The 13,434-nt window shown below is 42.2% G+C and overlaps 1 protein-coding gene across 3 annotated transcripts; it reads left to right on the forward strand.

Annotated features, from left to right (window-relative positions):
• Positions 1–250: 250 nt before the first annotated feature.
• On the forward strand, positions 251–13,238 carry LOC105559996 (longitudinals lacking protein, isoforms H/M/V). 3 transcript variants are annotated; one of them, XM_012008703.1, is made up of 6 exons: positions 251–824; positions 1,441–1,789; positions 1,885–2,238; positions 2,345–2,474; positions 9,258–9,841; positions 10,198–13,238. In XM_012008703.1, the coding sequence occupies exons 2-6, from the start codon at positions 1,478–1,480 to the stop codon at positions 10,462–10,464; spliced, it is 1,647 nt and encodes a 548-aa protein (XP_011864093.1). In that variant the 5' UTR covers positions 251–824; positions 1,441–1,477; the 3' UTR covers positions 10,465–13,238. The 3 variants fall into 3 exon arrangements, with proteins under 3 accessions (XP_011864093.1, XP_011864096.1, XP_011864095.1); XM_012008705.1 differs by lacking the exon at positions 251–824 and adding an exon at positions 849–1,333; XM_012008706.1 differs by lacking the exons at positions 9,258–9,841; positions 10,198–13,238 and adding an exon at positions 4,496–8,956 and having other exon boundaries at positions 272–824.
• The last annotated feature ends 196 nt before the right edge of the window (positions 13,239–13,434 follow it).

The following is a 13,434-nucleotide window of genomic DNA, read 5'->3' on the forward strand; positions in this document are numbered from 1 at the left end:
AACACAGCCATTGCCTGTGTCCAGCAGAAGTTAGCGCTTGCTAAGCGCTTTGCCTTCATTGGATTATACTTTCAGATCTGTGCTGAAATAGAGCTATTCTTCTAGATCTATCCAATCAGCATAAAGCGCTTATTAAGAGCTAACTTCTGGAGAACACAGCCATTTATGATCGACCGGCACGAAATCCCCGTAAACAGCCGAGTGCTTTCAGCTTTCGAGAAAAATCGCGGAATCTCGCCGCGTGCCTCCTCGCGCGCGCGGGTCAAAAAGACCGCTGCGCGCCCGCGCTCGCCCGGATCGCTCGCCAGATGGCGGCGCCGGCCGGCCGCTATATTGATCACGTTGGATTTCGTGAGACGCACGTTGATAAGATCTCGCGAAATTTTTCGATCTCGCACGCTATCCTCCCGCGCGTGACGTGCGTGGGTGCGTGCGTGCGTGCGTGACGGCCAGTGCGTATGCGTGTGCGTGCCCGGCTGCTCTGCGTGCGTCGTGCGGTGCGTGCGTGCCGTGCGTCTGACGTCCGCCGTCGCTCGGCACCGTCCGTCCGCGGCGAACGGAATTCGGGCCCGCGCGCGCGTCTCCCCCGGCGATCGCGGCGTCGCGTAAATCCTCCTCCCTCGCCCATGACGTCACTCGCGAATTACACAAGCGTCATCGCTCAGTCTGTTGTGGAAAATTTCGCGGGGTCCATGGTGGCAGCGGCGAGGCACGTCGCCCTTTGAGCGAGACCGGCGTACGGCCCTTCGTCGGCAACGCGGCGGCGACAACGACGACCACGACGTGGAGGAAGAGGAAGAGGAAGAGGCGCATCGCGAACAAAAGTGAGCGCACCACTCCGCACCGCTCCCCCTTTTTCTCTCAGCCTCGCGCTTTCTCTGCCTGGTGCATCGTCGCCGTCCACGCGTCGGACTACGAAGAGGGACCCTCGCCGTCGGGCCGGGCCTATCGCGCGCCGTGTGTTTACTTGTCATCCGCCTCGGGGACTCGTGGTGGCCCGCCTCGACGGGCGCGCGACGACATGTCGCCGCGCGTGACACCTCGCACCCGCCTCCGCGTCGCGCTTTCGTGACTCCTTTTTCACCAGGAAGCTCCGCGCCTCCCCCGCGGGCCCGTTCGCGCGTGTCACCGCCGCGAGCTGTTTCTCAGTTGTTGTTTCTCTTTTTTTCCCCCCTTTACCCGCGGTTAGAGAAGAATGTTTTTCTTGCTGCTCGACGAAATCGTTCGCTCGGCGCGAGGGAAGCGCTGGTCGAGAGTTCCTTAAGCTGACTCATCCCACGCGCGAAAAGCTTCTGTGCTCCATCCTCGAGAGATCGACGGTTCTCGCGGCGAGGTGCGTGCGCGCTAAGGCGGTAGAGACAATTTTTGCCGCGAACGACACTTGTGGCCGCGTGCGCGCGTCCGCACGGCGCTAATTGCGTTTTCCTCCCGTGTTCGCAGCCGAGATTCACAGGGGACCCCCCCGTACGTCGCCACGATGTCCATGCAACAGTTCTGCCTGCGGTGGAACAACCATCAGCCGAACTTCATCTCGGTGTTCTCCAACCTGCTGAACAATGAGACCCTGGTGGACGTCACTCTCGCCGCCGAGGGCAGGCAGATTCAGGCGCACAAGGTCGTGCTGTCGGCGTGCAGCACGTACTTTCAGTCGCTGTTCACGGTGAACCCCTGCCAGCACCCTATCGTCATACTCAAGGACATCAAGTTCTCCGACCTCAAGATTATGGTGGACTTTATGTACTACGGAGAAGTGAACATATCCCAGGAGCAGTTGCCATCCATCATAAAGGTAAAGTCACTGTGCTTCCCGAGTAATCGGCCCACTTGCTCCTTGGCGCATGGACGTTGCGACGTGTAACATAAACGCCCCCGCTTGTTCGACAGACGGCAGAGAGCTTGAAGATCAAGGGACTCGCGGAGATGCATACGGCGTCGTTGACCAAGTGGCCGAGCGGGAGCAGCGAGACAGGCGGAGGCGACCGTGGCGAATCTTGCTCGCCAAGCCCGTCCCCGTTGTCCCCCTCTTTCCGCAGGAAAAGGCTAAGGAAGTCCTCCACTGGCTCGACGTCCGGCTCCGGCGACAGACCGGAGGAAATCAACGAGATCACATTAGTGGCCACCAACATCGTCAAGCCCGAGCCCCTCATTGTGTCGCAAGACAGCGGGGAGAATTTGAGGCGGCCGGTAAACACCAGCACGGAATCTCAAGGCAGTATTGACGAGGATCAGATATCGATTGTAAGTAAAATGCGGCGCGTTACTTAATCGCGATCCTGTCGCTCGTTTGACCTGGCAGAGAGCGGCTGCGAAACGGAGACAATAACGCGGCGATGTTGCATTTTAGATGAGTAATATGGAAACTAGTTCGGCCAACACACCGGCTCAAAGTGACGGTTCTATTCAAGATGTGAGTCAGCAGTCGGCGGGAAACATTGGGCAAAGTTCCGTTTCGTCGCAACCACCTGTTCATCAAGGTAAGATATCGATAAATGTGCTTCGTGCCGTTCCAAATGTAAATCTCCAGAAAAGATTTCAAGGAGAGAGAGTCATTCCTCAGATTAGCATTACTTATTACAACTAAGTAAGCTATACATGCTACGTGTTACACAGAAACAATCAGTATACACCAGGAATTGATAACTAATGTAATATAGGTCTATAAAAAAATATATATATTTTACTACATTTCTTTTTTTATGCTGCATGCGTAATTTTGTACATGGCTGTGAATTGAAATTTTTGTTTACACGTGTGTAGGTGGAAATTATTATTATTTCTTATATGTTTCCCTAAATATTTTACATGTTTTTCCGATTGTGTATCTTACTTTTATGTTATATGTAACTCGCTTATTTAGAATGTGCTGTTTATATTATCAATTATATTCTATAAACATTGATTTAAAAATAGCTTTAATACTTAGGCGTATTAGATGTATGTTGAAAGCATATGACAGATCCGTATATATATTTTATGATCAAGTAGGAACAAAATTTAATTCGTCACGAAAGGAACAGTTTTATTAATTTAACGTTTAACATGTATGTAAATTAATGATATCAATGTACGTATATCAAGAGGGAAAGTGAAGAACTTTTCCTATTTTTATACTTTTTAAAGGTTTATGATTTCTAGGCTATGTATTTCGCAAGATTTATTTTCTAGTTGATGTTAAAAGAGAAAGAGTTATGTAATAATGAAGAACATGTGTAATTCAAATCTTATTTGGCAAGCATTCAATTTTTTTTAGAAATTTCGCAAAGATGAGTGAGTTAGATAAATACTTGATCGATTATGTGACAGATTGGTAGCGTTAGTTAATCTAATTGACTGCGTGCACAGGCGTGATAGTATGGAAGATACAGTTTTTAATTTAACGGGAAATGCCATGCGTGAATGACTAGCTATAGACTTAATGATATAATTTCTCTCCAAGTAGACTGTACATTGTAAATCCATGCAGAATGCTCTCAGGCAACTTTGGCAGATTGCATGACACCTCCCCTTTAAGCAAATCTCTCCGATAATCGTTATTTGAATTATGCATACTGACTGTGGTGGGTATTTGAACTGCATGTCGATAAACGCGAAAGTTACACACATTATATGCTGGCACAGATGCGTTTAAATGTATTGCACAAGGAGAATCAACAGACGTTTGACATGAAAATAGAGCGAAATTTCAGGAATTGAAATTTACTATAATTGCGAATGTGCAAAGAAAAAGATTGTTTCTCATTTCATGAAAGAAAAATCACCATGGTACACAGATACATAGCACACAGTATGTTATATTACCGGAGGGACAGTATATCGGGCCTTTGACATTAACGGAGTTATGTATGTGTGCCTTACTCTGCCCTGTAAGTGTAACGAATGCCGTACACGTATTTCAGTATTTCAGTATAAACAATGATGTGCTTAAAAATGTATCTGTGCCATGCCGCAACTCCATACTTAATACGCTCATATATATCTCGTCTCTTCACAAGATTTTATTTTTAATATCTATCATCTTTCGCTTACCTAGCTTAGTATCGTTTTTTTTTCTACATATCATAGAATAAATTACTTTCTTTTGATTAGATCATAATTTATGTATTGCCTTGTTTTATATGAACAGATATGCCGATATATAACATTATTCGTTATTACTCATAGTTCAAGTTACGTTATTAATAGCGCAATATAATTGTGTGAAGGTTACGTCTTTTAAATTGGAAGTTTTCAACGTGATACACAGGTGAAATAAAATTTTGTGTGGGAACACACCAATTGCCGTATCGGCGAGTCGGACGGTTCTCGAGATTTCCTTTGCGTCAAGACAGACCTAAATATAAATTGGAGTCAAAGTTATTTCGTTGCCTAACGTTAATTTTGTCATATTTCACATTGTTACAATCATATATACTCTGACTTAATTATTTACCTGTAAACGTAAAGCGGGTTAATAATTCCTGTGCTCTGACCAAAGATCAATCGGTCTGTTCTACAGGATTACAATGGACTATTATGGAGCACACATATCATCCGACACGTTTCGCTCTGTCCTCGTGTCAAACGAATCTGTCGATCCAAGCGTCGTCGGCGTTTACGACGCCCGAAATAACAGCATCCTCGACCATCAACGATCAGTACTCTGGTACCAGCACGACTGGTTCCAGTTGCGCCCTGACGAACTATCCGAACTCCTCCCACGGGACGTTGCAGCACGCGTCGTCGGGTGGCCCCTCGCCATCGACGCAGTGCCCCAGCAACTGCCAGAGCCCCTGCGCCAGCCCGCAGACTGCGATTAAGAGGAAGCGCTCGACTAATCCGCAGGCAGACGAGAACTTTATACGCGCGCTCGACGCCGTGCGCTATGGTGGTATAGGGTTTTGCAAGGCGGCCAGGATGTTCGGCGTCAACAACCGAACGCTCTGGCTCGAGTACAAGAAGCGCGGCTACCCGAACAATCGGCCCAGCCTCAAGTCCCGCGTTAAGCAGGAGGTCAATACCTCACCGCCACCGGCACCCTCGACGCAGCCCATGAACTCGCAGAGCCCGACGCCTATGGGCCCGCCCACGACTCCGCACAGCACACACAACACACATAGCACGCACACCATGCTGACCAGCCACAGTCCCCACACGATGCTGAGTGGTTACATTGACAGGCATACGGACTATACGCTACCGAGCTCCACGATGCCGATCAATCTGCACGGCGTTAATTACAACGCCATGTGAACTGTATCCTACCCGGAAAGTCGCTTGTATAGACGAGCTTGAGAAGTATTCTTCCCTGTCGCCTCTTCCTTTCCACTATCTCGTGTACAACTCAACCTACCGCGACTACCTGTGTCAGTAACGAAGCGTCAGTAACGAGACATGGAAAAACGTCACACGTTTCAATCTTTCCGTCTGACTATACGCAGATTTTTTTATATTTACATTCTTTTTTCATATTTAGAGGTTCAAGTGCAATTTGTATTGTATAGGATCTATCAAAAGTATACATTTTTCTTTAGCTACAGACGATTTCAAAGACTTACGAATTATTTTCTACGAAAATTTTGTTATGGATTGTAACTAGACTTTTGTATCACAGTGCGATCAATGTTACTCGAAAAATGGAATGTTCATTTCTCCTTATGCTTCTTAACAAACATGTAAGTTTTTGTACCTTTTTCACGTTTATATTCTGTAACTCTGTTTTTTGACGCACGATAATTTCGTAGTCTTCAGATTCCGACTAGTCAGGTACTAGTCTGGCTTTGGAATGTAATCAAGACGCTTTTTACTTGAAAAGGACCGGAATTCTCGATCGAAACGTTATGTAATTCCTTTAATAAAGTATTGCCAGATACGTCGAATAATTTTGCCCATTACGTTTTATTTTCATTAATCGCTGGCGAAGAAAAGACTCAATATTAATTATTTATAATGTTAAGCTTAAAAATATGAGCTTTTAGATTTTTAATTTTGTATATCGTTATCAAACGTGAAAGAAAATTGGATTAAAATTCTTTTTTAATGATACAACAATTAAATGGCAAAGTAACATGACTTTTCAATATTCTTTAATGTGTCATTTGACTGACAAAAATTTAGATCGTCTGTAACAGAGAAAATTGTTTGTGACTTTGATTTATCTTTGATTTATCCTATACATCGATATTAACTACATTCCGAAATTCACTGCCAGCACTGATAATGCTATGAAAAATCGTTTCAACATTTGTCACAATATACTGTGATAGCACTGTGAGAAAGTAATGACATCATAATTTTGTCATAAATGTTATTGTCTTTTCTTGCTCTGAATGCTACAGTTGGAAAGAGCAGCAATTGCAGCATTAAATGGCAAAGTAACATGGCGGATAGTATGGTTTTTTTAATAATATTTTAACATATTTTAAATATCCTTAATTTTATAATATTTTAACATATTTTAAATATCCTTCATTACTCAAAATATTTCGTTGTTCTTACATTTTAACTTACATGTAACTTTTTTTATTTACATTACTTAATATTTTTCAATTGATTAAAAGACATTTAGGTTGTGATCAACAAGAAATAATATATAAAAGAGAGAAAATAACTTTGATTGATGCAGACACTAATGTGCAATATGAAATAAAAGAACATATTTGACTCTTCGTTAACGCGTGCAATATTGTTAATAAAGCAGATAGCAGTTTCTTTCCGATATATATTTTGTATATTTTTTACTCTAATATTTATTCTACATTATTTCAATTTGGATCAATAAATATTAGAGATTAAATGACACACCTTCTGTTTTCTATTATATATATTACAGTATGTTTGTGAAATTGAAATACTTATAATAATGCCACGCTATCAGTACTGCCAGTGAATAACGGAGCACAGCTACTGTTTTGATATTAAGTTATTTGAACTGAATTTTGTAATGTGTATCTTTTTATTCTCGTATCTTCTTTCTCTCTATCGATACGCGATTTATAATCCGAGCTGAATGTCTATAATGTGATAAACGAGCAGATTTGTAGCGACGACATGTCGTGTCAACAACTTCTGATATTTATAGCAGATTATTATCTGTAGTTTTTAGCATTTTGTTATGTATCATCAGACATTGCGAGTTATAATTAGAGTGAAGATTTCAGTATCGTCTAGAAACGGTGCAATTTCATTGCTTCGATAATTAGAACGTTACAGTATTGGTAATAATAAAACCATTTGTCATTGCACCGATTATGAGTGCGAGAGTCAGTCAATAATTAATAGTAGAGCTTGGATTATTTTTGATGTTGGCTATTTTTAACAGTTTTACTTTTGTTATCCCGTAACTAATTTTTGTCGATTATCACTTTGTTCGCAATTTAAATTACTTTATTAATTAATTTCGATATTGCTGTATTGTCGCTAGGACAACGTTTATCAATTAAGCTTTCTTCTGCTTTTCAAAAACTTTATCTCCCCATGTAAAGTTCTCTTCGTGTTAATTGTTACCAAAGATTTTGTAATAACCTTTTGCTTCTTTGATTCTCTCGAATAAAAAAATTTGACGACAAATCTTTATTTTTATTTTTTTAATACATTGTATTAGTGTAGTCACAAATGACAACTTGACTATTCAGCGACACAACTTTTGCCATTCGGTGCCGTTATCTTATCATAGGTGAAGCTTGTGTTATTACTGCTAATCCTTGTATATTATCTAAAATATTCAACGTCGTAAATAACAAGGACTGTCGTTAATTATTGACTAGTCGTCGTAGTCTGTCGTATAATATTTGTAAATAATATATTACGAAGCATACGATTAAAAATCGCGTTACCTGTATTTGCACGTGAGTAACGATACAGTTTATTGAAGAAAAAAAAAAGACCGTCGTACGAGATTACGATACACGGAGATAATTTATCAATACATGTATTACAATTATATATAATATATATATTAATTGTTACTATGTTGATAAATATGTGAGAAACCAATGTTTTCTTCTATACCTGGAAGTCTGTTTAATTTTTGTGCCTTTTATGTTGTATGCAAGTACTTGAGATATATTTTGTTACGTTATACTAGAGTATTTTTTTTTTATTTTAATACATTAGTACTTTTTCCAAGGTATTTACATTTGCTTATCTCCTTCTGTTAATTAAAGGGAAAACATTACGTTGACGGAAACGTAACTTGAATAAATGATACCAACAAATGCAATTATATACTCGATGTATTAAATATCCCAAATGAAATCAAACTTTGTGAAAATAGTTCTGTCATTTGAGGCAAAGTGTAAATTTTATGTGAGATATGGTCAGTCTTAGAAAAAGCGCACTCGTATATAAGGAATGAATGAATATATGTACATTACTTCTCTATGACTCTGTCATGTTTTCCCTGTTATGTTTAATCGTGATAACGATTAGTCTAGTTCTTGGCCCCCCCACAGTGTGTAAAATATGATAGATACTTGATACAAAAGCAAATCTGGTTTTTTAATATTAATTGTAAAATAAATGTAGGACACATATACGTACGAACTTTATGCAGATTAATGTTCCTAATTTAGCTTGCAGGGACAACCCCTTTTTTATTTGTTGTACCATTTGTTACGTATGTCGTATATATATTTAACAACTGATTGGAATAGTAAAGTAATGCATGTATTGAGCACAAAAGAATGCGAACGCTTAACTTGTATTAACTCGAAAGATATTTTGAGATTGTACCACTTGTCCTTCATTTGTTTCTGTAAACGGCAAACTTTCGGTAATTGCGGGACGAAGGCAAAAGCTGCTTTGCGCAAAGATCGAAAAATATACATTTGAGTGATTTGACTTAAATAGAAATTAGTTCTTAATATATAATAAAAATTAGCTGTTAATTGCACTGTTAAGAAGCATTTATACCCCTTATATAAACGATTGAAAAATAATTCAGAAGGAATAAAAATTATTCTAACAATTTGCAACAGAATGGGAGTTCTCCTTACTTTTCGTCGATATTTTACAATCTTTTTTTTTCTCTCTCTATTAATCGTCCGAGCGAACGACCGATGTTAAAATTATCGTTGCGATTAATTAATGCAGCAGTTCTCTGCGAAGATCTTGTCTATATACAACTGATGTATTCGAATAAGGTAACGCGTATGGTATTGATTCATCTTCGACACCTCTAGAATAGATCATCGCTTTATATTCACTGCGTCTAAGCGCAAGCGTCGATAATGCATCGATTCTCTTCGCCACGGCTAAAGTTCATTTATTTATTATTATAGTTCTTCATTGCAAGCAGACGCAAGTAACGAAAAGGACTCGGCTGCTGATCAGACAGCCGCGAGTGAAGAAGGAGCCGAGTCACCTGTCGCCGGACAGCGAAACGAGCAGCTTCTCGCCGCACATTGTCTCGACCTCCGTTCACCTCTCCACGCCGACGTTGAATCTTCCCCAAACGTCGAGGAGCTTCGAGGAGTCCCGTATATCGCCACCGCCGCACACCATGCTGGTCAGCCAGCCGAATCTGCTGACGGTGACGACGTCACCCAACTTGCTGACGGTGCCCCAGCCGTCCTACCTGACGAAGCAGCACTCGCATCCGCTGCTCTCCAGCCAGCAACCGAGTACGTCCGGGACGTACTGGATACACCGGCAGCACTCGCATCCGGAGCTGCCCGGCAGGACCACGAGTCCTTCGATAGTGATCGAGCCGGCGCCCGTCCTTAAGACCGAGGAAGAGGGATGCGAGGAGACCGCGACTCCGGCTGCGCCGGCTACCACCTCCGAGCTGGGGACCAGCGGCGGCACTTCCGGCGGACTGAGGGTGAAGACGACGGAGTTACGGCGAGCTTCCTCGTCGCCGCAGGTAAATATCGGACGCGCACTCGTGCGCATCGGTAACAAGCGAATGAAGAAACTACTGAGACCGCTAGACGATTAGTGTCTAAATGAACGATCGATCTTTTTAATGGATTAAACTTGTAGCATGAGAATTGGATATGAAGACTGAAGACACCTCGCGATTTGAATGTTAATTTGCACATTGTGTCAAAATATCACGTCGTTAAAGCCCGAAGAACTGAACTCTTGTTCAGTATTAACAGATTGTGATTAGATAGATTGATTGATTTAATTTCTTTTTATTTAGACAATTTATTACTTTAAACTCGCAACGGGCCTTATTAACGGGACTAAATAAATGTAATATATCTGCTTACATAGACGAGCAGTAGCAGAGAACCGCGCGAGGGCACGGGCGATCAGCGATTAGGTCACTGTCCGCTGTTGCGCCAAGGTCCTGCCTTGGGCTGCAATCACTGCTGGAACACGATAGACGCCCACGGCAGGATACTCCGTAGGAAGACCAAGTATCATTGTCCCGAATGCCAGATCAATTTGTGCATCGTGCCCTGCTTTCAGGAGTTCCACGAGCAGCAGCGCGAGCTGAATTCCAAACTGAAGCCCTTACCAAAAACTAGCTCCGTTTAATCTTCCCCTCCCCATCCCGATTTAACCATGTACTTTGTTTTACGAGTAATCGGATTACTTATCGGATTACGTGTTAAAAAGCACGCGCTTTAAATGTGTGATGGTTCAACGTTACGATAACGGAGTAACGAGCCCGTCGTTGGCGCGTGACATTATTTTTCTCTTGTACGACGACGTGTACGGGTCATCAGATTGATATCGTTTACCAAGACTTCATGACTTGATATATTTTCGTAATACATTTACAGCATCTGTATAATCGTTGAACTCGGCGAAACCGTGTATTGCAATCTCGCAGTTTGACGATGAATATTTATAATTGTGTGTATTGAGTTCTTCTCTTTTCTCTGTTAGCCTGTCGGTAATTTTTACGTAGTCACATGTTTTGTGCTAGGTATGTTTATTTCATCTACACAAAGAACTTTTTAGTTGTATCATGAGCAAAGATTCTACTTTGCATAGAACAAGAGTTTACTTCAACGTAGATGGAGAAATTAATATATTATTTTTTCACGCAATTTTGTAAAAATTCATGACAAAAGCGATGCATCGAGATTGGATGTAAGATTATCCGTCGCTCTGGAAAATATGTTAATAATTATTGCAAAGCGTAGTATTCTATTGTTTATTTCTCTATTATCGTATTATTTCTATTCCAGTGTATATTAGGGATATAAACGTTCTCTAAAAAACTTGCCAATTTAAATAACATCGCGAGAGTAACTGATATACATATAAGGATATCTACAATTTTCTTTAAGGCAATTCAATTCTCATATCGACACATGTAACAAATTTTCGATTGTGTTCGATTAGTAAAAATTACAATTCATCTAAGCTGATGACATGATCTAAATTTTTTAAAAATTTACTCTTAACAATTTCTAAGGTCAATTCAGTCAAATAGTATGTGAATAATTTCGTCTTACTCGAAATTGCTCACGAGTTACAGTATATTTTCTGTTGTACGAGTGGTTTGTCTTCCTTTTTTTTCAAATGATCGCTTCGAATGAGTCTGGACTTTTTGTTATCGAGGTTTTTGAACTTATTTAAAGACAAACGCGAAATTTGTTTGTAAAACAAAATGCAACAGCTCGGCAACAGAGTCGGTTAATCTGTACTAGCTTTCGTCTACTGAATTGTCTTTGCTGAGATATTCCCGTATATGCATATGCGAGAATACAATGTATCGTGTGTATTCTGTTGCAAGTGTACATTCTAACTTCGCGCGTATCGTTCGCATGATTTTTCAATGTCAACGTATTCGACGTTAATCATTTCGACCAGATATTTTCCATCTTCCGTCCAATCACGCTACACCGCATGATCTCAAAATAGAAAGCCCTCTCGCACTAATGTCTGTCTCTGTCTCCCCTTCTCTGTCTCCCGCCGTGTACGAGTGCGTCGAGATAATAATTTCTCTCGACGACGACACGCAGACACCAATTTTGGAGACCATGAATTGCGAGATGGAATTGCGAGCGAAAAAAAAGATAGAGAGCGAAACGAAAGGTAGAGCCGGCCGGAAAACAGACGCGGCGGCCGCTGAAACGAGAGTTTTGGCACACGCGCAACGATCGAAATTCGGTGTACTTTTATAAATCACTTCCTACCATTCGCAGGGCCACCCCTATCGCCACCTGTAACGACACCCCGCCGTTAATGCGTCCGTGTAAAATTTGTTCGCCGTTCGCTCCGCGAGCAATCGAACGCGGGACACACGAGCCTCTTCTCTCGCGCGAACTTGGGGATTGAAGAAAAAAAAATAGTACAAGCGAGATCCGCCTGCTGTACGCGCATATACGTTATAGATGTTATACTTTCCACTCAATGTACGCAGCAAAGTGTTTTCTCAAATCAAAATTGTTGCCGTGGCCGTTACGTAATAAAGTGGCCTGCCGTTTTATTTGTGCTCGCGAGACACTACGAGCGTATACTTCGTTTGGGAACGGGCGGTAATTTTTTTGCGATAATTTCTTTCCAAAGTTCAACAGTCCAGACGGACAACCATTTTGTAAATTGATTGCCGCCAGCGAGAAACATGATTGATTTTACCACACATCCTTCTGAGGCTTGTCACTCGTTTTGGTTCAGCGCAAACAATGAAACAAAGTGTTTCTAACCGGATGTTCCGTCTCGTACCGCGGGTTTGGTTTCAACACGCGACCCCTCGCGGTACGTTTCTATCAAGCCTCTCCCCGCTTGTACTCTTTTTTTTCCCCCCTCTCTCTCTCTCCCTCTGTCTTTCTCCTTTATTCCCCGGGCCAATTTTCGCCCGCAATTCACGTACTATTTGTCACCCGAGCCCGGACTACGGGCAATTTTTTTATGTGTGTCTCTCGTGCATTTATCGCGGAAGAGTGTCGGAAGTGCCGACACGTGTCGCGAACAACGGGATGGCCGGTAGAAGTGACCCGTGTTGAAGATTTTTCTCCACGGGGGAGAGAAAAGCCGCGGTGATGGATTAGGCCGGACTCGTTCCGGCTATTTCGATAAATCACTATTTGCGAGGCGTGCGAAGGCGAGGATCTCTGGCCGCGACCCCCGCGCGCGTTTCCCCCGACACACCTCCTTGCGAGCGGCACCGAGCAGCAGCGCTCGCGCACTTTGTATATGTAAAGATGTTGAAGATGTAGAAAAAAAAAAATACGTGCAATATATTTTTCTCGGCATTACAGATGTATTATATGCGCAAGCGTTATACCGATTAATCATATTTTATGTAAATCTAGCCTGAGAGATTCGTAAATTAAAATAAAATAATATGAGAACACACACACACACGCGGCGACGCCCGGATTAATTGTCACCCGCACCAGGCGATTCCAATTGCTTGCCAGTCCGTTGCGGTGCGCTCTGTTTTTTAATGGCTGCTCTCCTTTTAGAAAATCCAGTCGACATTTTTGACACAAACCGACACGTGTCGCTTTCCGGGGGAAAAAGCCGTGTATCCAATTTTATTTAATTGTA

This window comes from Vollenhovia emeryi, unplaced genomic scaffold, assembly GCF_000949405.1.
Source record: "Vollenhovia emeryi isolate VEMERY1.0 unplaced genomic scaffold, V.emery_V1.0 DF939246.1, whole genome shotgun sequence".
Classification (NCBI taxonomy): domain Eukaryota; kingdom Metazoa; phylum Arthropoda; class Insecta; order Hymenoptera; family Formicidae; genus Vollenhovia; species Vollenhovia emeryi.

Excerpts from the sequence above, each read along its gene's own strand:
- LOC105559996 (XM_012008703.1), top strand. The coding sequence starts at position 1,478 with ATGTCCATGCAACAGTTCTGCCTGCGGTGGAACAACCATCAGCCGAAC. Across the intron at positions 1,790-1,884 it reads AGTTGCCATCCATCATAAAG|ACGGCAGAGAGCTTGAAGAT; the intron begins GTAAAGTCACTG and ends CTTGTTCGACAG. Across the intron at positions 2,239-2,344 it reads ACGAGGATCAGATATCGATT|ATGAGTAATATGGAAACTAG; the intron begins GTAAGTAAAATG and ends GTTGCATTTTAG.